Raw genomic sequence first — 23,109 nt, 5'->3', positions numbered from 1 at the left:
CACTCCCTGTTTACGATTTCATACTAAATCTTGCTTGAAAACAGTTAGTAGTTTCTACTGAGACACATTAAAAAGTTGAGCACGATTGCGCTTACCATTATGTGGCATAATAGATTACGAACTTCCATTGTAGCCCCCAAAGGAGCGCAATACAATATGCATGTTCTACACAAAATGGTTATCGAACTAGCAAAGCAAAGCAAAGCTCGTTCCAAATGTTCTTCTGCTCGGAGAGATGATTCCGGATCAATTTTCCTTGTTTGAAATCTCATTCTGCAGGTACCTCAAAACTCCGTAGGCGACTGTTCCAGCGATGAACAGGAGGACAGTTGGAGTGAAAGATGGATACAGGTACTTGACGAAGAAGCTGTCCCACGCCTCCGGAAGAAAGCCTGTCCGAAACAATAGCAGTCAAGTTGCATTATGCATTCCACAATGGTTATTACCAAAACAAATTCGATAAAATTATTGCTACAATCAGTCGCGCATACACATGTTTCTCTTACATACGCCTAGTTCTAACTTGACATCGAAGCAGATTACATAGTCGCCATTAACCACTGTTTCTAATGAGTCGTCCCCCTTGTGAGAAAATAAATTGTAAAATACTAAAAAATTGCATTATTATTCATAATCAAAATAGGGACCTATAGTAGACTCAAACACTCAACTCTAATCTAAAACTAAGTAACTAAAATATTTCAACATGCATGCCCTCAAACTCAAGTAGTTTTGCAGACAACTGGAGTTTGCATTGAGAAGAAAGATCCAAGACAATGCAGCCATAATCGTCCACCGTGTCAGAATCAAAAGCAATACTTTCAACTGAATTAGAGTATGAAACAATAGGACTCTCAATGCAGTCGAAAACATGGCTCTGGAAAAATATTGTGGACATACCGCAGACAAATATGCAAACATGATTTCAAATGTAGACAGAAATCAAAACTCTAAGCGAAATCAAAATCAAAAGTAAAAAGATTAGTAACTGCATAAAAGATCTCAAAATCGGGAGACCTCCAGGTACATTCAAAGTTGAATGTACTAGGAGAAACATGAATTTTTAGATTGTCTTTACTCAAGTAGAACAATAATTGGCTCTGATACTCTGATTAAAACAGAGACCTATATAGACACTATATAACATACTCGATAGACTTAAATCAATAATTTAACCTAGGAATGAAACTAAATACTATAAAACAATTAAATTTTATCTAAAACTCAATAACTAAAATATTTCAATACCTCTCATTTTATAGTGTTTTAAAATCCTGTAAATGTTATGTGGTTATACAAACAGAAAATCTGAAGAATTTCTGCACTTCGGCGAAGAATTTGTAGTCCGAAGCTATCTTAAGAAGACGTTAACAGCCACCTCTGATAGCGAAAATGGCAGCTGCACCATTCTGTGTCCGCATACTATTTCACTACCTAATATCTCAACAATTACATCTAGGGCTTCAATGAACTGAAATAATTTATTCAAAGCAAACATGGCTAGGGTCGAATCTAGAGCCGTTAAACAAGATGACCGAGTTCGAGTATCAGTTGTTCGAGCTCGACTCAAATATGCTATCTATACGACTCAGCTCGTTTAAGATTCGAACTAAAATAATAGCTAAAGTACAGCTCATTAAGCTCGATTTCAAGCTTAAGCTCGGTTTGCAAAGCTCGAAGAGCTTGGGTTTGTCTCACATTTCATATATATATATATAATACTCATCTCGTCAAAATTATATCACTATTTATTTTTTTAATAAATGAATTAAATAAATATAATTTTATTCCTAATTTATTATAATAAAATGTTCAAATTTTATTAATAAATATAAATTTTGACATAAAAAATGATATTATATTAATATGTAAAACAATACAAATATGCCAGGAGCCGAGTTTGAACCTGATATGCTTACATAAATAATAATTCTCGAACTTAATTCGACTCGTTTCTTTATACACGAGTCGAGCCGAGTCGAACCGTTATCGAACTGAATTGAGCTAGGCTCGCGAGCTACTCGGTTGGTGTATCAACTCTAGTCGAATCACACAGCCAACATATTATTGTGAATATAAAACTGTTCATCAAGAATCTGATCAAACTTCTTTTCTCAGCTCCGAAAGGTGATGGAAATGGTGCCATTCCAGTTAGGTTGGATCAAAATTCAGGTTTCGATCAAAATCTCTCACAAAAAAAAAAAAAAAAAAAAAAAAAAAAAAAAAACAACAACAACAGAATAAAAAGAGATAATGGAAACTTAAATTAGCACAAAGAGGAAATCATAGAGGACTCGTCTCCTCCAACAACGAATTTCAGTTCTCATATAGTGATCTTCCTCAAGAGACAAAAAAATCTCATAACAATGGCTTCTCTAAAGGTAAAGTATATTTTTAAAAAATATATTATATTTATAGTAATTTATAGGATTCCCATTTAGATGATTTGTATACTATTATAAATATGTACCAATTTTTATAATTGAAAGAGAGAATTCAATTTCATGGATCATCATAACTAAATTTTTTCAGTGTACATTCATGACCCGTTATACCCCTTTATATATTTTTATATTTTATTGATATATCTGTTTCTATCCACAGCCATCTTCATGCCGGCTCTATCTGCTACTTTGATGTTCAATGACAGTGTTCTACTTTTGACTCTAATGCCCGTTGAGAGTCTGTTTCCGACTCTAACTCTATTGAAAGCGAACGAGTTTTTTATTCTTGTCGTGAGCGAGTGGGTCCTACTTTTAAACTCTAGCTCTGCTAAAAATTGAACAAGTCTTGTTTTCAACTCTAATTTTACTGTGAGCGAGCGAGTGAGTCATGTTTTCAACTATAACGATGTTGAGAATTCTACACCATTTTCGGTTAATTTTTTAAATTCAACTTCTCGGCTATATCTTTTTAAGTTACTTCTGAAAAATTCAAATTTGTTCGATTATATCTTTAGTTTGAAATGTGTTAAAATATATTTAAAAAATATACTCCCTCTGTACATATTTAACATTAAAAATATTCTTATATTTGTATAACTTTTTTGTATAAATATTATTGTATTAGTATTATAAGACACTAAGAAATATTTTTGCAGTTTTTTTAATGTTTTAATTTAATAATTGATATTAAAAGATCAATATGCAAAAAGTAAACGAGACCGGACGGAGATAGTATATTATATTTGTAGTATTTGTTTATGATAATTTGAAGAGGTATGTTAAATTTGTATCAATTCTTGTGATTAATAGACAATTTCAATTTCTTATACCAACATACATATGCAGTTATAACACTATTTCACCATGATCACGCTATATTTGCGACGATTAAATCAGCAAACAAAGTTCAAGTCCAAACCTGATGCAGCAAGAGCAATTCCTTCCAGAAGAATAATCGCGCCGAGGCCCAACCAAGCCAGTACAAACGCACTCTCATTCTTCCGCACCTCCTCGGCGCGAGCCGCCTCCTGCGGCGTGACCAAGCTCGGCTTCTCCAACGGCGTCCGCCGGACAATCGAAGCCCTATCTCTCTTCCCCTTCGTCGTCGTCTTCTTCTTCTTGGCCGAATCAGCTGCACTCGAGCCGAATCCCAACGAATCACCGGGCTTTCTCGAACCTCCGCTCGAATCCGAAGTAGTTTCTTCCGTCGAGGATTCTCGTTGGCATCGAATGGCGATTTTAACGGGCTTGAGATGGAATTGGGGTTTAAGGATCGCAAAAGATGAAGATAAATGGAGAATTAGCGCCATTTTTTTGTCAGTTGAGAAATTTCCCCCTCGGCACAATTCTGTTTATATATGTGGCTGCAGGTCGCTGCCAAAACGACGTCGTTTCGGTAGAATTTATAGCTATTTTTGTCGGATAAGAATTTTCACCCTTTTTACTTCAGTACAAATCTGGTTATGTTTGTGGTTGCAGGTCGCTGCCACCAAAACGCGTCGTTTTTGATAGAATTTGTCAGTTAAAGCCTTTCCCCCTTTTTTCCTTCAATACAATTCTGGCTGCGGGCGACTGCTGCTAAAACGACGCCGTTTCGATACAATATCGCCATAAGAAATTTTATACGGTAGATTTTAGTATATCTGAGAAGGTGTGAATTGTGAAACGAGACGATAATAAGCTATAATCAACTTCAAGTCCGCCGAGTTGGTCCTTTGTTTAAAGAAGTGCAAATATCATTTTTTTTTTACTATTCAATATCTTAATTATTAATTTTGATCATATTAATTTTATTTTAGTCCATGACAATTGATTGAGAAAATACAACCCCGGTAACGATCATGTTTTAGATAATCATATTTTTGCCCATGAATACAGCTGTTTCCGGCCATTTTTACAAAAAAAATATTTTTTGTTCTTTTATGCTTCTAGATATAAAATGTCAAAATTGCCTTATATATTTTAACTAATTAATAGAATAAAAAATACATCAAGTTAAGACGAGCGAGCGAATACCACTAAACACATACACAGACAGACAGACACTCCTTGCTAGGTGTCGGCACACACCAAATGTAAATTTAAGCACATAAATCAAACACAATAGAAACAGCAGCAGCAGCAGCAGCAACTAATCAGTTCTCATGGTTTAATTTGTTTCAACACAATAACATTAGATTAGATGCCATGGCCTGGCCAGCCGAGGCTTCCCTTCCCGACCGACGGAGGAATACTCACTCGCTGCTACTACACACACACAACACAAGAGTCGGGCCGGTGTGAACCACCACCACCACCACCACGGCACGGCATGGCGCCGGTATTATTATTAAGAAAACATCATCATAATACAGACTTACTATTATTAATTTAAATGCATGCATTACCTCCTGCTGAGCCTCAGCATAGATAAATTTCCTGTTGGCTTCTTCATGTTAGTCCCGGACACATTCATCTTTAGCCCCCCCTGTAAAATTGTATCGCTGAGAAGCCGAAGCAAACCACCTCCTCGGATACAGACTAGTCTTGCCTCAGTTGAAATTGTATTGCGCGCGGTGGCACCGGCTGAATTAAAACTGGTATTGCACTCAACCATCTACTGGTTCTGGTTCTGGTTCTGATTCTAGTTCTAGTTCTGGTTTGGGCTTGTCTTCTGCCAAGGCATACACCACTGCAGTTCTGGAAGGAGCATAGACCAAAAAGGATCGAGGCCGGTCATCATACCATCCATCCTGTTAAATTTAGATAGAAGATCGATTACATGAGTCAGAGGGTAATAACAGCTTCGATAAAGATACATCTATGACAAATTATAACACCAAAGCAATATCTAAATAAATTTTGTATATGTAATGAGCTCTCATATATATAAATGGATGTGAATTGCAGAATTTATAGCCTTACAGTGGAGAAGAATTCTGAATTGTGATCTATCCTGCCGAAGCCTCCAAATAACGGGTCATCTGAATCGAGAACAACCTACATAGGGTAGCACAACTGTGAGAATACTGGTGAAAAAACATGTGTAGACAGGTTATATAATCTTCATACCGTGTATTTTCCTGCTTTCAAGCAGCCGACCCGGTAGTCTGAATAGCTATTGGTCCAGTGGAAATTGAAGACGAAGACTAAGTTCCCCCTTTCAAACACAATTACCCTATCTCCTTCGTCCTTTCTTGATATATACTGATGCTCCGAAGTCATGAACTGCAGAAACATTTGGAGCTTATTATGTTCATGGAGGAATAACAATAACATAAACTAAGGCTGAAATGAGCCCCAATTAGTCAAATTGCAAGCTTGATCTAAAAGGATGAAAATAATAAGTTCAACCGTGAACTAAAATGACACGCGTCTGTATTATTCATGAACTTAGAGATTGTCAAGACATGTGGAAGAATGGATTAAAATGGAAGAGCTTTATTTCCCGTTTATTTATATCTTTTTTCAACATAAAAAAAAAAGACACTTCTTCGAAACAAATAAGAATCTCAGTAGAACACGTACACCATATTCTTCTTCAACATGCTGCATTGCTTGGTCAAATTCTTGCATTCCACGGTATCTTAAGTAATCTGCATCTCCCTGGATAAGCATCGGAGTTAATTGGAGATAAATATATAGTGGTTGCAGAGGTATATAATGAGTGAAGGCAGTCTCGTTTCAACAATAAAAAGAAAATTAGAATTCCGCAATTTTTAACTACAGTATCCACAGTTCACAAGAGGCAACAGAGCAATACCGTCAGGGTGCAATGCATCCCATACAGCTCTGGAGATGAGAGATGTGATAGGACGCAGTTGCTTTTAGAGAGAGAAACTTAAAAGAAATGTAAACTGACTTGCATATAGCACTTAAGTTATCAACTTTAATGGGATAACGGTGGACCTTATCACACATAACAAAATATAAAAGCCTGTTGTCGACTTTGACAGGATCCCTACCTCTGTCACATATACTCCCAACTTTCATCGTTTCACATTGCAAAATATAGTATAGCTATGAAAAAATATCAATCTCTTCATATACCTACAACTGATTATCATACATCACGTCAAACTGTTCTTATAATCATCCAGACATAACACCCAAGAAAGTACAGAATCGAGAATTCCATGAGAAAATTAACAAATCAAAATAAAATCAGAGATAAAAAAATGCTTACTAGATCAAATCTACGCCTGCACTTATCATAGCTGAAGTTATTTCCTGGAAGGACTTGGCCATCAGGAAGATGTTGGGGACCTCTAGGAAAATCTATCCACTCTGATTATAAAGCCAAAAAAGTGTTAGTGACATAGACCTACATGTTACAAGAGAAAATTCATATACAAATCTTCAAAGAGGCCTAAAAATATTACAACGGTAAACCCACCTGGATGTCCAAATTCATTTCCCATGAAATTGAGGTAACCTTCCCCACCTAAACCCATTGTGATAAGCCTAATCATCTTGTGTAACGCTATTCCACGGTCGACTAAGGGAGTAGATGGTCTATCCAGTGCCATGTAGTCATACATATCCTGAAGAAAATATTCAAAACACAATAGTAAGTTTAAATATAAAAAAGAAACATGTTTTACTTCACAAAAGAATTCCATTACAGGAGTCACTGTTGGGATGTGGTAAGCACATTAACCTCGCTATTTTCAGAAAAGCTTACAGACCTGTAGGAGTAGAACCAGTTATGTTGACTTAGTCACTAGAGCATGGGTGAGACATGTTGCACATGGTGACTAGCAATCGGTAGGAGATCTAGAGTAAATGTTTCTCTGGAGTATTTCTATTAGTTTGGTGTCTACTGAATTCTCCTAATAAGGATAAGAGACCATGTATCGTTTATTAAATCGACCATTTTCACTGTTTGATTTTATAATAATAGAAATCCGAATCCCTGGATTGTAGTAACAATTATGAGAAAATATCTAGACAACTTTTGAGTCCCCAAGCAAATACTAGGTCTTACATCAATATGAGAAATAAATAAGAAATATTAGGGAAGGTTAATGTATACACACCTTATCCATCAACCAGAATGCAATCGTTTTATCTCCAACCAGGGCTTGGTCATGACTTTCTGCATAGGAAACACACTTTTCCATCCATCTTCTGTTTGTAAGCGTGTGTATAATGTCTCCCATTTTCCAATCTTCATCTCTTGTCCTGCATTAAAAAAAGAGAAAGGGTAATGAAAGATGCCACCATACATGTGCATTATGAGACCAAACCCTTGCATAGGAAGCAAGAAAATACATTCTCTATAGTGATGGGGAAAATGCATTCAGCTGAACATAGATGAACAAAGTCGGCAGTAATACCGATAAATTTGGCTACCTAAATTGCTTTCTTCTTTTGTCTCCGTACCTTCTCAACATATTATTCAACCCAATTACAAATAAACTAAGGGTGTGTTTGGTTGAGTGTTTGGATTTTGAATTGGGATTTGAATAGTAAAAATTTTGAATTTGAATAGTTGTATGATGTGATATAAATAGGTGTTGATGTAATGTTTTGAATGTAAAATTAATTTTTAGTATAATATAAAAAATGAAAAATAGGTGTTTGGTTTGATGTTTTTTGGGAGGAAAAATGGGATGAATAGTGTATTTAAAATCCAATCCTCCAAACAAACACACCCTAAGAGAATTCACTGTCTAGAATCAACATCACACCTTTTCCAGTCTTGTGAAAAATAAAAAAATATCAGACATGAAATACATTTATTTTGAAGATAGTAAGTAGTCAAGAGCAACATACTTGAGAGTCTCAATCCATTTATCAGCTATAGCCATATGTAGGCGATAGTCAAATCCAACACCACCATCTTCAACAGGAATGCAGAACGTTGGCATGCCGCTAACCTGAGTTTCAAATAAGTTTCTTCTGGAATTATCCCAAAGAGTGAAAGCATTTCATACTCAAGCGCTATGCAATGTTGAAAAGGCATAGGTCTTATTAACCATAGCTGTCAATGGCACATGGTGCGGGCCATTATTATTAATACATAATTTACAAAAATATACATGCAACCAATATGTATTTGCATTATAAATTTGCGATATTCTCCAACACGATGCTTAAATCTTGTGATATCTCTTTTCAAGGTGAAAAAAATACACGTTAGTGCAAAATATTCTACAAAAAAAAATGGAATAGACTACACATTGCTGAAACAAAGACTAACAGAGGCATACGTGGGTGATTAGAGTATCAATGTCAAAGGGGCATAGAGCAGAAGTAATAGGAAGGTAAACCTGGCAATTTTAGAGATTAAAAGCCCTAAAATCATTTTTTTTTAATAGATAACAAGATCTAAACCTAATCAAAGGTGCACACCTTCCATGCATAATGATGAACTGGCTGCGCATGGCAGGTACCTTTTACAACTATGTAATTAACATCATCTAGAAGGCAAATTTTTCTTATCAATATATAATCATAATAGGTCTGGGAAGAAACTTCTATGCATGGCTAGAGAGACAAATCAGCAGTTTCATTGGCGAACTATTTTCATGGAAGCAACTTACAAATTTCCTCATTGTATTTAATTAATAAAAAATCTCATGAAGGGAAAACCTATATAGAAATTTATTTTGTCTCTTCCACATTAAGAGTCCTCTATATCTTTATGAACGCGTGTCATAGCTTTGCTATTCAGAGCTTTTAAACTCAAGTTTGCAAGGCAGTTTACACAGTTCTCTTTCCACATATCATTTAATCTGTGATGTTCTCGGGTGATGAGGCTTATTAGAACGGTGGAGAAATCCATATGACTAACAGGTTGAATTTGAGCCTCTCAAACAAAAAAAAAATAAATAAATAAAATTAAGGGTAAACTGTTTTTTTTAATCCTGTAACTGGACCCGGACCCCTTATCATTTTAGTTCAGTAAATAGAGTTTGTCGCAAACTAATCCTATAAGTGAAAAATTTTTGCTGTTGTAGTCCTCTGGCGCCGGAGACGCCCGCGTGGCTCGCGGGAGGCCACGTATCCACCACGTCAGCGACACCTGGCAGACAAGTGGATTTTATTTTTTATTTTTCAATTGTTTAAAATTTTTTTAAAATTTATTTTAATTTATTTTAATTTGCCTTTTTTAATTTTTTTATTTGGTCCAATTGAAAAAAAAATAAAAAAGATGAAAAATAAAATAAAATCCAAGTGTCCGTCAGGTGTCGCTGATCTAGCGGAATACCAGGCGGGCACGTGGCTTCCGGCGAGCCACGCAGCGTCTCCGGTGCCAAATGACTAAAACAATGAAAGTTTTTCACTTATAGGACTAGTTTGCCACAGGCTCCACTTACAGGTCTAAAAAAAATAATTTACCCTAAAATTAACGAGGATAATCAAGAGGAATTAATCAAACACTTTCACATGGGACGAGACCATACAATAAATAAATGCACTGTTTAATTTAAATAATAGAGGCATACTTACATCTTCCCCTATGGTTATGGCATCGGGAAAAAGTCCATGAATGACATCATTAGCAAGCATCAAATAAATCACTGCATCAACATCTGTTGCATATCCAAAGTACTCGCTGTAGTTCCCAGTAAACCCCACCTTTATAGCAAAATATTATATTAGTGGAGGTGTATGCCATAACTTAAACTTCAATGAGTAGAAGACGCGACCAGTAAGCTTAAAGAATAACCCAAAATATAGGATCAAACGATATGCAATAAAAAATATTTTTAGAAGACAATAAAAAGGAAAGTGTCCGGTTGCGTAGAAACACAACATTCAAATAGGGAAGAGTCACAATTAATCAAAAATCTCATGGAAAAAGAAGGGTAGAAGAGATCATGAGTGAACATATTAGTGGAAGATATAATGTAGGAGAAAGGGATTACATTCTGAGCATCCCAAAAGAACATCAAATGGCTACTTTCTCAAGAATATATATGATATAGTATTTTGGCAAAATAGAAAATGTTATATATGTAAGTCATTTGATATTAAATAAAAAGCAATATTTGAGACAGATGAGACAAATTTATCTCAAGGGCATGTTTGAAGCTGGGAATGAGCTTGGTGCTTGTGTCATAGGAGACCTATTGTGACTTTAACCACACTATTCAGTTAATTAGCAAAAGCATGCATAAACTAGCAACAAGATAGTACCCCCAAACCATGGTGATTATACATCATCGATGTCACACCATCAAATCTGAATCCATCAAACTTGTACTCATCCAACCACCATCTTGCATTAGATAAAAGAAATCGTAGCACCTGACATAAAGGCATGTTACACATCAGTTTTGATGGTGTTCATTGACAGTAAGTTAATAACCCACTCTCTGGTGCCATACATTCTCATAAATAGATACATACCTCCCACTGTCCATAGTTAAAAAGACGAGAATCCCACATCCAATGATAACCTCGTTCTCCCGAGTGAAAGTAACAGGTATCAGTGCCATCAAACATGTTCAACCCATCCAAAGTATTATTAGATGCATGGCTGCAAATATTGTGCCATTTTCAGTTAAATGACAGAAGGGCAGAGAAGACATGGATAGGATAAAAATATGACACACTAAACAAATATTATGTTTATTGATTATTGATTATACAGTGCTGGGAGATATACTTGCACAAATTTAAAGAAAAATAACAAATGCACCTGTGCACGATATCCATGAGAACAACCAAGCCCAACTCATGAGATTTATCTATCAATGACTTTAGATCATCAGGAGTCCCAAATCGACTACTTGGTGCGAAGAAATTTGTGACATGATAACTGAGGGGAGCCAATGAAAAAGAATTGCATCAGAAGTCAAGGACAATAAACATATAGATAGCAAAGAGGGTTTCCATGTATATTACTATGCAGTGAAGAATAAACTTCATGACTACAGTCAGAGACATATACCCAAAACTGGCATAGTATGAATGCTCCTGAATTGCCATTATCTGAACTGCATTATACCCAAGTTTCTTGATGCGTGGAAGCACTTCATCTCTGAAGTTGGCATATGTATTGATAATAGGTTCCTGCATCCAAAGTCAGGAATAAGGTATAAACCTGATAAAGATAACAGAGTGTTAAACTATTGGAACATCAGATCAGCACTAATAAGATGGATACTGTGAACAATTTTGATTTGAGTATGTAAGTATCTCGAGTTGGCACCACTAATTATAAAGTAAATTTCTTTTACATTTCTTCCAAAACTTTATTGATCAATGATCTTGTTGAAGAGAATTGACTTTCCATTAAGCATCCATTCACTCCATCATAAGAGTGCATTCTCTTATTTGAGATAATCATATTACTACCCTAGCTATATATATTCACTCAAAAGAAACATCCATCCCTTTACACTCTCATGTGCATCAAGTACCAAATTCAGTGTAAAAGATTGTTAGCACAAATGATATTAGAATGGTGGAAGAATCAATGGAACGGAATGTTGCACCAATACTGCAGATTTTCAAATCCTGGGGTACTCAACACTGTATATCCATTGTGTTAGAATTTTCAATTCTTATAAGCAATGATCATTCATAACAAATCTAAACATCATTTAGCCACTAAAATACATACATTCCCATTTCCAACTTTTACCAGCAGTTCTGCTAAAAAAGGAAGAAAATTAAACAAGCTCTGGTCTTCAAACAACTGTTACTCCTAAATTTAACCAATTTATATTCCCTGTCTAGAGCTCCTAGCAGTACTTGCAATTAGACTAACAAAAAACTTAAAACCTTGTTACACCACAAAAGTACATTCTTTTCCATTTATTTTACTTTCAGCTTTGTTGGAAATGAAGTGATAACACATAGAATTCCAACTATACTTGAAAAAAGATGGGGCCTCACCTTACTGCTCATACCAACATGAGACTCATATATACGTAATGATCTCGGTTTCTTTGGACGAGGATGTTTAAAAACATACTTTTCCTGGAAAAAACATAAATAAAATAAGAAGATCATTGCACAAAATTCAGACAGAGAATCATGCAATAAAAGATTACTACCAGCTAAACAATACTTTGTTTCTCAAATATCTTTCTTCAAATCCTAGACATGACAGAACCTACATTTTTATATTTCTCGCGTTCTCAGTTCCATGGTAATAGATTAACTATGCTAATTATTGGTTAATTATGCAACGGTGTGTAAACAGCCAGAATAGTGCAACAAATATCTTTCTTCAAATCCTAGACATGACAGAACCTACATTTTTATATTTCTCGCGTTCTCAGTTCCATGGTAATAGATTAACTATGCTAATTATTGGTTAATTATGCAACGGTGTGTAAACAGCCAGAATAGTGCAACAACCTCCTCTGGTGGGTCATAATATATTGCATTGTATGGAATTTCTCCAGGAGGCTGAACAGAAAACTTGATCCAAGCTGGAATAGAATCTTTCATTCCTGTTGGAGTCTCCATGCGAATCTGCAATTAAAAAAGGATGGATGCCGCAGAGAAATAGCAGTATCAATGGCAATAATCATTTGATCAGTTAAGCATGGAAACAACTAGTACTCAAGTTTACAGATCATATATCATTCGTTTCTGTTGAACTACAAAAATGGCAAAAAAAAACTAAAATAATATCATGAATCAATATAGCATCCAATCAAGAAATTTTACCTTCACACGGGAACCATGGGGAATAGCTGGAGATCCATCTGCATTGTTTGGTAAAAAGATTTCCCAAACGCCAAATTCATTCTGTTAAGAAGCTATGTTAATCACATGAAAGAAATAAATAGAGGAGATTTCCAAGCAGTAGGTAAGTTTGAAGATATGTTACAGAACATAGCATTGCTATGTTTAAGCAATATGAAAAGAGGATGAACATTGATCAGAAGAAAACTATTCTAGATGAATACAAAGCAATACTTTCATCACTTGTCTTAGTATGTTGGAAGTAAGGAGCTAAAGCTTACACGAGTCATCACATCAGCATTATGATTCCAGTTGTTGAAATCTCCGATAAGTGCTGCCGACTGCAGGTACATTAAGAATAATCTGAATGTAATGCTTTATAACAAGTAAAGAGAAAGGTGGCAGCAAACGTTAAAGAGACAAAAAGTAACAGCACACCAAAGGACAACTGATTTAGATTGCATTCGTAAAAACATAGAGAAAGAGCAAAGATTTTAGATAACCGCAATAGATTTTAGATAGCGATGGGAGGAATATCTGTGAACTGTAGAAAAGAGTGTCTTGTTGTGTCAAATTTCGTACGACTGACCTTAGCCCCAGGTGCCCACTCCCGGTAAGTGATACCTGTCTCACTAGAAATATAAAATTAGAAGATATTAGAATAACAAGTACCTTAAGATGAAATTCCTTTGATCACAAAAACGATGTGCATGTACAGTTAATTGACAAAGATTACTTAATATCTTTACAAACATACTTCAATATGAACACCAAAAGACCACAAAGGAAATTAGCTGTGGTTGTACTCTGTTTGCCAATTCTTAACTCTAATGCATTTAATAATTTCTACATGCTAAAAGGTCCTCAGAAGAAGCATTTAACTTGGTGTCACGTTAATGGTAATGGAAAGGGCATCAACCAACAAGGACAAATTACTTGGGTGCATTCCACTGTTGGACTGTGATACCCTATGAAAACTGTTAATGAATTGTGTGGGTTGGGGAAAACAAGAGATGTTCAACAAACTGAAACTATACCTGCGATTAAAACCAAACTTCTCGTAACCACGAGAAAACTTTTCTAGTCCACCCTCATATTTGTCAATTGCTTCACGTAATCGTTTGTACTGAGCATACCTGCAAAGACACCAGGGATAAAAGAAGCAAAAATCATTTACATGCAGTTCGGATGGTCTGCTAAACTTTCTGGATAAAATTCCAGAAACCTACTATGAAAGTATTACAACAAAGTCTCCACCTGTATCAAATTTAGCAAATATAGAAAATTCTTTCAAGTACAGAATTTTCACCAGAACATAACACAACAAATTTTAAGAGCCAGGAACATTTAATACTAACAGATTTCACTTACATCAGAAAGCCTTTCAAAGGAATTAATAAAAAATTGAAAAGAATAGTACCTATAATTAAGATGTTCACTGTAATTGCTCAAAAGTGGATCTATCTCATATATCCTCTGGCCAGCTCCTGGCGGAGGGATGGCCTTCTCTTTAACCCTTAAAGATTCATCACTTATATCTTCACTTGTTGAGTCTGATAATCCTTCAGTTTTTGTTTCTACATATCCACCTAGCATTTGTATAAATTCAGAATCTTGACCCATCATGGCTCCATGGGAACTGCTTTTCTCAACCAAGTTTACGTCATCTTTTGTTTCTGTTTCTTGTTCTATGTTTGAACCTTCTACATCACCTGATATCTAGGAAAACATGGCAACACAAGGCACAGAAGATCAATGGAAAGATTGGATAATGCTAATAATATTCCAGGATGAAATTTCCATTTGTACAATTTAAGAACACCAAAGAAACCCACAAACAGTGCTAGTAGAAGCACTTTTCATAGAGTATACTACTTTTTCATGATCATCCTAGGCCAAGAACTAATGGAAATATTATTAAGTAACTAGCCAAATTGTTTTATGTTTTTGCATAACGCCACCTGCTAAGGTCAAGTTACAGTATCTTTATTCTATATAATTATTTGTCCAGCCTCGTGATTATAAAGATCAACTAATGTTCCGACATTTTAAAACTTGAAACAGTGGCAAAGAGAGAATAATTTATTTTTTATTGAAGCAAAGATTGAAACTGGATACATGTCCTAGAATGGGACTCACTGGTGTTGACGTTGACGTACACATCGGAACTTTATGTAGCCGGAGTAGCAAATCAGAAATTTACATTAATTGGTATCCTAAAATCAATACTTAGGCTTCATATGATGTTAGAGCTAACTTACAGGACATTGTGTACCAATATATAACATACACAATCAGTGAAGTTCAAAGTAAAGATTCTATTGAAATTATTATTCCTCACCAAAAACATCACATCTAATACTACTTTCCACTCAAACCACCACACACTCGGTACCTATTTCCATTCAAAATAATTCAAAACTCCAAAATAATCCCCAAAAATCCAAAATCAACTAAACAAACCCTACATATTGTCTCCTAAACATTTTGTCATTGCTCTTGTTCAATAATTTACTTGTCCTGGATCCTATTTGCTTGGGGTGGGTATGAGTTTTGTTATTTGGGACATGCCTGTGAATCATCGGAAACTATCTGAGGGACCTCCAATTCTTCTGCTGGAAGAGATTTACCATCCTCCTCCCCTGGAACAAGGACCTTCTCTGATGTGGTTGCTGTAGAGGATTGGGATCCAGACTCTTGAGACTTTGCAGAAAAAACCTTTCCTGCAAGAGAGCACGGAATACGCTACACATTTCCCAGAAAAAGTAATTTCATAGTTTCCTGATTTAAAAACCACATAAGAAGACGAATTGCAGAAGAAATCCTCCATCACCATGCAACACTAAAACCAAAGCAAAACAAAGAAATGATAAAAATATGAAACAGTACTCTTCCATACTACCAGATTAGTCCAGTTTACATCTCTTCAGAAAATTTGGCTCTTGTAAATTATTCTAGCCTGCCTAAATTCCAATTCACTGTGATAAGTAAAGCTTTATCATCTTCATTAGACACGTTCAGACCTTTTTATTGTTACAAAAGCATTCGCAACAACGATCACTCCAAAAACACCTTTAGAACACAAATATATATATATACACACATATATGCAAAAAGTTTGAGCTCCACCACAGGAGCTTTCCCACTGCAAACAGTCACATCCATAGAACTTTTTCAACTGATGTAGAAGCACAGAAACAGTTAGCGGCACTCCTCCACCCCGAAACAACCAACCTTCAGAATACCACACACCAACACACCATCCACCACAGCCAAAACAATATGAAAATTCATCAAACAGAAGCGAAAAGAAACCGAACTTACGCGAAATACCCCGAGTGTTCTTCAACAAAAACGACAAACTCCCATTCCGCCGGTGCGAGCTCGAACCATCACTCCCCAATCTACACAGCGACGGCACAATCGGCAGCCGCACTCCGGACATCGTACAAACCATCTCCACAAGCCTTCCAGATTATCCTCCCCACACTGCAGATCTGCACCAACTTCAAGGCGCCAAGGAATCCGTGAATCCAGTATTAATCCACCATCATCATCACCTATATAATAAATGTATATACTGTGAGACTGATGAGAATTGCAGCAACGGTTATGAGTAATCCTCCAAATTGCAACGTCCAAGGAGAAGCAGCTACGTGTGAAGGGCCTGGGGGGGGGGGGGGGGGGGGGGGGGGCGGGGGCGGTGCATGGGGTGGGATTGGGTGCGTGGGGTCTACTGCACCGCCTGCCAATCGTCAAATTCTGATTGGTGGGCCACCCCCGTCACGTGGGCTACTGATATCTATGTAAAAGGATATGATATTTCTCTGTAGGCACGTATGGTGTTGGTTCATTTTCTGAAATGCTGCAATAATTCATTTTCCTATTTTTGGTTAATTTCTTACCCAATTCATTCGCCCATAAAATAAAGGAAAAAGTATACTTTTCGAATATTCTTTGGCCCATTTTTAGATATTTAGTAGTTAATGTAATAATTTCACCGTGGTTGTTTTAATTTTTGTTTTACTATTTACCCTTTTGGTTAAAGTAATTTTTTAAAATTAATTTTAACGATTTGTTTCTAAATTGGCCCAATAAGCTAAATGGGCAGGTTTATAAGCCCGTTTTTATATTTGGGCCCGCCCAATTTGTCTGTATTTTTTATATATTTTTTTTATTTTGTTAATTTGGAAATCCAATTGCTGCTGCGCTTGATAAATGTCTTCCCAATCAAACTTCATCGTCTTCGGGGCGTCAAAAATCTAGGGTTGATCATACTGCTACTGCCGTGGATTTCCCTTCCCCAAATTTATACTGTATTTCCAGCTCGTGAACTTCCTGGCGAGAATTCAGGTGAATTTTGGTCTACGTGGTTTGTTTGATTTGGTAATAAGATGGGGTTTGGTTGTTTGGGGACTGTGGTGTTGATTTGGCAATTGATTTCTTGTTTGATTGAATGCTTTATGAATCTGTCTTTGGAAATGGGGTGTATGTTTCTTGAATTCATGTTTTAGTTCGACACATTTGGTGGCTGTTAATTTGATGTTTTGTGGATTAGGGCAGATAGGGAGGGATGCTGAGGTTATATCCTAATATCCGCTAATGATGACTAATTTTTAAGTTGTGTTGGAGTTTTTCTATATTTGCTGATGCTGATGAAGAATGAGCTAAGTTTGTTTGCTTGAATTAAACTATTTGCAGCACAACGAAATTGTGAAGCTAGACATCTCATATGGCTGCATCTGAAGAGAACAGTGCGCTGTTTCCAATATTTGTATTAACTATAATTGCACTGCCTCTAGTGCCGTACACTATTGTCAATTTGTATCTGACATTTCGAAAGAAGACTAAGAATGCTACTTGCCGCTGTTCAGCGTGCTTCCATTCTGGAAAGTACAGGAAATCGATATTCACTCGTGTAAGTCTTGGCCCCGACTTTACATTCGTCGAGCATTTTGGAGATGCAGCGGTTTAATATTTTTCAATTTATGCAAAATTTGCAGATCTCGAACTTTTCAACTTATAGCAACCTCTTTGTCGTGTTACTCTGGGTCGTTGTCGCACTCTTAATTTTCTATATTAAGCAGACCAGCAGTGAGGTACATTTTGGCAGTGATATGTGCTTTCAGTTAAACTGTTATTTACTATTCAACACAATGTTTAATGTTGATCCGTCGTATTCGAATTCATATCTCATGAAGTTCACTTTTTTTTTTTCCTTAATATTATTTCATTAATGATATTTCATATGGTTTCACGATGCTGTCTTATTCACAAGTAGATTCCCACATTTATGGGTGTGAAGAATTACGACAAAAAATTAGTTTACGACTCCCCCCTTTTTGCTACTTTTTAAGGGCTTTTGACTATCTAACCTGATGCTTCAAATTTCAAAACAGGGCCAAATTTTTGAGCCATTTTCAATACTCGGGTTGGAGGCCGGAGCTTCTGATTCTGAAATAAAGAAAGCATATAGGAAACTTTCAATTTTATATCACCCTGATAAAAATCCAAATCCAGGTTGATATAACGTTTTACTACGAAATACACATTTTGTTCTTTAAAAATCTGAACTGGAAGCCAGTGTTTTTGTACGAGTTACTTAGTGATTTCCGAACTTCTTTTACAGATGCTCACAAGTACTTTGTGGATTATATATCCAAGGCTTATCAGGCTCTTACAGATCCTGTATCGCGTGAAAACTTCGAGAAATATGGCCATCCTGATGGCAGACAGGTAGATCTATTTCCTTACAGGGATGAGGTGGACAGCCCATTCACTCAGTGTCGTTACCTTTCCGGCAAACTTTATCGGAGAAGTATGTATGAGTTGTTTATTTTCCTTGTAGGGCCTTAAAATGGGGATTGCTCTCCCACAGTTCCTACTGAACATTGACGGAGCATCTGGTGGAATTATGTTACTTGGAATTGTCGGAGTTTGTATTATTTTACCGTTGACAATCGCTGTTATATACTTGTCAAGATCATCAAAATACACCGGGAACTATGTCATGCACCATACCATATATGCTTATTACCATTTTATGAAGCCTTCATTAGCCCCGAGGTATAAAATGTTTATTGGATTTGCATTTTGCAAGCAGCAGTACAATATATTTAATATGTATCGAATTTCGCTTTTTTCCGATATATTTGCTGCATCTGAAGAGCGTAAATAGTTTGCCAGCTCATACTTATGTGTATTTTTATACAATGTGTATTGCTAGGTTTTTTAGCCCTTTAAGATTATGTCATCACTTGTTGCTTTCTGCAAGTTCGCCCCTGAATCTTGTTTCAGTAAGCATATTTTTGTACGATATAATTGTTAAACTTGCAAGTTACTAATTGTATTTCATGGTACAGCAAGGTCATGGAAGTTTTCATCAGGGCTGCTGAGTACATGGAAATTCCAGTTCGTAGAACTGACGAAGAATCACTTCAGAAGCTTTTTGTATTAGTCAGGAGTGAGCTAAATCTGGACCTTAGAAACATCAAACAGGAACAAGCCAAGTTTTGGAAGCAACATCCGGCTTTAGTTAAGGTGATGTCATGTGTAACACGAATTTTACTTTGAGTAAATCGATGTAGTATCCTCTCTCGAATATATCTTTCTGCCTGCAGTCTGAGTTGTTGATGCAAGCACATTTGACTCGTGAGACCTCCGCAATGTCTCTATCTTTACAACGAGACTATCGGAAAATGCTTTGCCTTGCCCCTCGACTTCTTGAAGAACTAATGAAGGTATTCTAAGCCTTTCGTATTCATCTTCTAAAATGGAGTTCCATAGTGTTTTTGTTTTTTGGAAATCATAAAAATTGGAAATGAAGCAATTCTCACATCGAATAGGAAATTAATTACATGCTAGATAGTATATCAGGTTGGTCTCCTCAATGGATAACCATATTTGTTTCATTTGGTATTTGATACGAGTTGTAAATACGACTGCATTATCTTCTACTTCTACACAGATGGTCATCCTGCTCTTAGCCTGTTGACATAATAACATTAGTTTGTCAATAAACATGGCCCCTCAAAACAGATTCCTCCTGCTATGGTGTTTGACTGATGCTTCAATTTAGTTGGTCTAATGACTAAATAAAACTTTCACTTTCTTGCAGATGGCAATCATCCCTCGTACCCAGCAAGGGCATGGATGGCTGAGACCTGCAATTGGAGTGGTTGAGCTTTCCCAGAGTATAATCCAGGTGTGTCTGCAAGTCCAATATAGTTCTTTCTGTTGCAACAAAACAGTCGAACCATTTTAGCGAAATGCTGATAGATGTTCTTCTCCGGTTGTTGTATAATACATTACAGTTCAAAACCTAAATCACTTGTTGGACTTTCTGATATCTTAATCTCCCCGCTGTTTAAATTCATGCAATGACGATGACTCCTTTTTCCATATAATCTCTAATCTAGTATTTGTTGTCCGATTAGATGAAACAAGGTTGCCCTGGGTCTGATTAGATTGTCCACACTAACGTAGCAGTTTATGACTTGAAAACTTTGAACCTAACATTGTAAAAATTTTCTATTTAAATTTTCAACTTTCTTAATACAGCCGGAGAAATTGCCTGTCATTACCCTCACACAGTTTTCGGTCCAATAACTGAACAATATCCAACAAACTCTTGTGTTTTGTGTTCATTTTTAATTTTGCATAGAGTAGTCGAAACTATACGTTACCTTTCTGAAACTAAGACTGAAAATAGTTATGCCGTTGCTGCAGGCTGTCCCCCTCACTTCCAGAAAAGCTACTGGAGTATCTAGTGATGGTTACGGTCCATTTCTTCAGCTTCCACACTTCAGTGAGTCGGTTGTCAAAAAGATTGCCCGAAAGGTTAGGCTACCAATGTCTTCATTTAATTTGCTGTGTATACATATATATATATAGGTATTGCAATTGCACCGTCATTAATGTTGTGAAAGTGTTGGTTGTGTTTATATATTAACCGTCAATGTTAAGAAGGGATCCGAGCTTCCAACCTAAAATCAATTGGTAATAGGTGGAGTGATCCTTCACCCTTATATAGTAGGGGAGCCCCCACATCAATTTCAATGTGGGACAATATTCAACACTCCCCCTTCAAGATAATAATCTCGAAAATTCATACAGGATCGATACCTAATACGGGCACTATAACTTTGATACCATATGTTAAGAAGGGATCCGGGCCAGAGCCATAGTGCTTGTATTGTGTATTGATCATGTATGGATTTTCGAGATTATCATCTCGAGGGGGAGTGTTGAATATATCCCACATTGAAAATATATGGGATTTCTCTTTGGCTTATAAGGGTGAAGGGCCACTCCATCTATCACCCGTTGATTTTAGGTTGGAAGCCCGGATCCCTTTTTAATAGTTAGCGCGCTTAGATTGGTTATGTAAAAAGAAGAAGGTGGATTAATTAAAAATCGCACCTGTTACTCAGCCATCTGTGTGTCTGAGTATATCAGAGAAATGCTATGAGTATCTGTTTCTTTTCATCTTTCAAAACCCGACATCCTACATATCAAAAATCTCATTGAGCAAAGAACTCGAACAATTATTGGGATGGTCCGATTCTCTGTTGACTTACGAAAACATGTTCTACTATGCATTACGATTTTCTTTAATCCCATCAAGGCATATTGACAGCGTATGTCGTCTTAATATCAGTCGTGTCGTAACAATGCTATTCGTACGTATACTTGGTAATTATTGGTATTTAATTTCTGAGTCCTCTTTTTATATCTATGTCCAGAAAATACGATCATTTCAAGAGCTCCGCGAGATGAACCCACAAGACCGCAAAGATCTACTGACTCAGGTCGCCGGCTTTTCCTCCGACGAAGCCCAAGACGTCGAAATAGCTCTCGAGATGATGCCTTCGATCACCGTCGACATAACATGCGAAACCGAAGGAGAAGAAGGAATACAAGAAGGAGACATAGTAACAATGCAAGCTTGGATCACTCTCCACCGATCGAACGGCATCGTCCGCGCCCTCCCGCACTCTCCCTACTTCCCCCATGACAAAGAAGAGAATTTCTGGCTACTGCTCGCCGATCCGTCGACAAACGATGTGTGGATGTCCCAGAAGGTCAATTTCATGGACGAGACGACGGCCATAATCGCCGCGTCGAAAGCGATTCAAGAGCTGAAGGAAGGGTCGGGCGCGGGAATGAAAGAAATCAATTTGGCCGTGAAAGAAGCCGTCGACAAAGTGAAGAACGGGTCGAGGCTGGTGATGGGAAAGTTCCAGGCCCCGTCGGAAGGGAACTATAATCTGACGTCGTACTGCTTGTGCGACTCATGGATCGGGTGCGACGCTAAATCCAATATCAAATTGAAGGTTCTGAAAAGAAGCCGGGCCGGCACTCGGAATGTCGTTTCGAGTACGGAGGAGACGCCGTTGCTGGAGGACGGAGCTGGCGAAGACGACGACGACGGAGGAGATGATAAATACGACGACGACTATGAGAGCGAGTACAGCGAAGACGATGAAGATGTCGTGGCTAAGGATAGCAAAAGTGTCGTTGCCAATGGCGCCGTTGCACATTCGGCGAATAGTTCGAGTACTGATGACGGTTCGGAAAGTGATAAAAATTGAACCTTTTTTGTTTTTGTTGTTGTTTTTTTGGGGATATTGGTTATGGAAGGACTATATAGAAACTAGATCGATCGTTAAGAAGAAAAAAGGGTTGAATTTCTGGGAAATGTTTGATTTGGATGGTGGATGTCTGTTATAAATTATTAACTTGAGGATTGTTTGTTCACCAAAATTTAGGGTATGTTTCTTTAGCAATATTTTTTCAAACTTTACATTTTTAAAAAAAATATATTTTTCTTCTCACAAAAATCCCATAAAACATTATTCTCATATCAAACCAAAATCAATTTTTTTCCAAACTAAATATGTATAAAATTTAAGTCAAACTTGAACTCTGCTCGAGCCCGAATTATTATTTTAGCTTGAATTCTTAATAAGCTGAGCCGAGCCGAGCCGAGCCTTAACAAGTTCAAATCAAGATTGAACAACTGATAGTC

General features: G+C 36.7%; 3 protein-coding genes across 3 annotated transcripts; 1 reads left to right on the top strand and 2 right to left on the bottom strand.

The window, feature by feature from the left end:
- Positions 1-67: 67 nt before the first annotated feature.
- On the bottom strand, positions 68-3,795 carry LOC127256123 (protein LPA2). The gene is made up of 2 exons (XM_051281962.1): positions 3,364-3,795; positions 68-392 (listed from the first exon to the last, which is right to left on the bottom strand). The coding sequence occupies exons 1-2, from the start codon at positions 3,752-3,754 to the stop codon at positions 247-249; spliced, it is 537 nt and encodes a 178-aa protein (XP_051137919.1). The 5' UTR covers positions 3,755-3,795; the 3' UTR covers positions 68-246.
- A 698-nt stretch (positions 3,796-4,493) lies between these two features.
- Positions 4,494-16,719, bottom strand: LOC127256510 (1,4-alpha-glucan-branching enzyme 2-2, chloroplastic/amyloplastic-like). Its single transcript, XM_051282558.1, has 22 exons — positions 16,404-16,719; positions 15,651-15,802; positions 14,500-14,798; positions 14,117-14,215; positions 13,669-13,711; positions 13,361-13,420; positions 13,062-13,142; positions 12,747-12,863; positions 12,279-12,362; positions 11,329-11,450; positions 11,077-11,196; positions 10,785-10,914; positions 10,572-10,682; positions 9,882-10,010; positions 8,202-8,305; positions 7,463-7,607; positions 6,820-6,967; positions 6,610-6,710; positions 5,952-6,029; positions 5,496-5,651; positions 5,349-5,423; positions 4,494-5,176 (listed from the first exon to the last, which is right to left on the bottom strand). The coding sequence occupies exons 1-22, from the start codon at positions 16,534-16,536 to the stop codon at positions 5,033-5,035; spliced, it is 2,631 nt and encodes an 876-aa protein (XP_051138515.1). The 5' UTR covers positions 16,537-16,719; the 3' UTR covers positions 4,494-5,032.
- Positions 16,720-17,274: 555 nt separating this feature from the next.
- LOC127256511 (dnaJ protein ERDJ2A-like) lies at positions 17,275-22,861 on the top strand. The gene is made up of 11 exons (XM_051282559.1): positions 17,275-17,432; positions 17,781-17,997; positions 18,083-18,178; positions 18,479-18,599; positions 18,709-18,815; positions 18,928-19,145; positions 19,442-19,619; positions 19,700-19,819; positions 20,197-20,283; positions 20,808-20,918; positions 21,824-22,861. The coding sequence occupies exons 2-11, from the start codon at positions 17,812-17,814 to the stop codon at positions 22,670-22,672; spliced, it is 2,073 nt and encodes a 690-aa protein (XP_051138516.1). The 5' UTR covers positions 17,275-17,432; positions 17,781-17,811; the 3' UTR covers positions 22,673-22,861.
- Positions 22,862-23,109: the final 248 nt, after the last annotated feature.

Source organism: Andrographis paniculata, unplaced genomic scaffold, assembly GCF_009805555.1.
Source record: "Andrographis paniculata isolate CXL003 unplaced genomic scaffold, ASM980555v1 Contig55END, whole genome shotgun sequence".
Lineage (NCBI taxonomy): Eukaryota > Viridiplantae > Streptophyta > Magnoliopsida > Lamiales > Acanthaceae > Andrographis > Andrographis paniculata.
The sequence above is the reverse complement of the archived record's forward strand: the minus strand, read 5'-3'. Positions and strand labels throughout refer to the sequence as shown.

What these genes read in the sequence shown, in the direction of transcription:
- LOC127256510 (XM_051282558.1), bottom strand. Translation starts at nt 16,536, where the DNA reads ATGGTTTGTACGATGTCCGGAGTGCGGCTGCCGATTGTGCCGTCGCTG. An exon ending in TTAACTATGGACAGTGGGAG is followed by an intron (nt 10,683 to 10,784) that starts GTATGTATCTAT and finishes CCTTTATGTCAG; the next exon opens with GTGCTACGATTTCTTTTATC. An exon ending in TGAAAGCAGGAAAATACACG is followed by an intron (nt 5,424 to 5,495) that starts GTATGAAGATTA and finishes TACCCTATGTAG; the next exon opens with GTTGTTCTCGATTCAGATGA.
- LOC127256123 (XM_051281962.1), bottom strand. Translation starts at nt 3,754, where the DNA reads ATGGCGCTAATTCTCCATTTATCTTCATCTTTTGCGATCCTTAAACCC. An exon ending in AATTGCTCTTGCTGCATCAG is followed by an intron (nt 393 to 3,363) that starts GTTTGGACTTGA and finishes TGTTTCGGACAG; the next exon opens with GCTTTCTTCCGGAGGCGTGG.
- LOC127256511 (XM_051282559.1), top strand. Translation starts at nt 17,812, where the DNA reads ATGGCTGCATCTGAAGAGAACAGTGCGCTGTTTCCAATATTTGTATTA. An exon ending in TTAAGCAGACCAGCAGTGAG is followed by an intron (nt 18,179 to 18,478) that starts GTACATTTTGGC and finishes ATTTCAAAACAG; the next exon opens with GGCCAAATTTTTGAGCCATT. An exon ending in AAGCCTTCATTAGCCCCGAG is followed by an intron (nt 19,146 to 19,441) that starts GTATAAAATGTT and finishes TTCATGGTACAG; the next exon opens with CAAGGTCATGGAAGTTTTCA.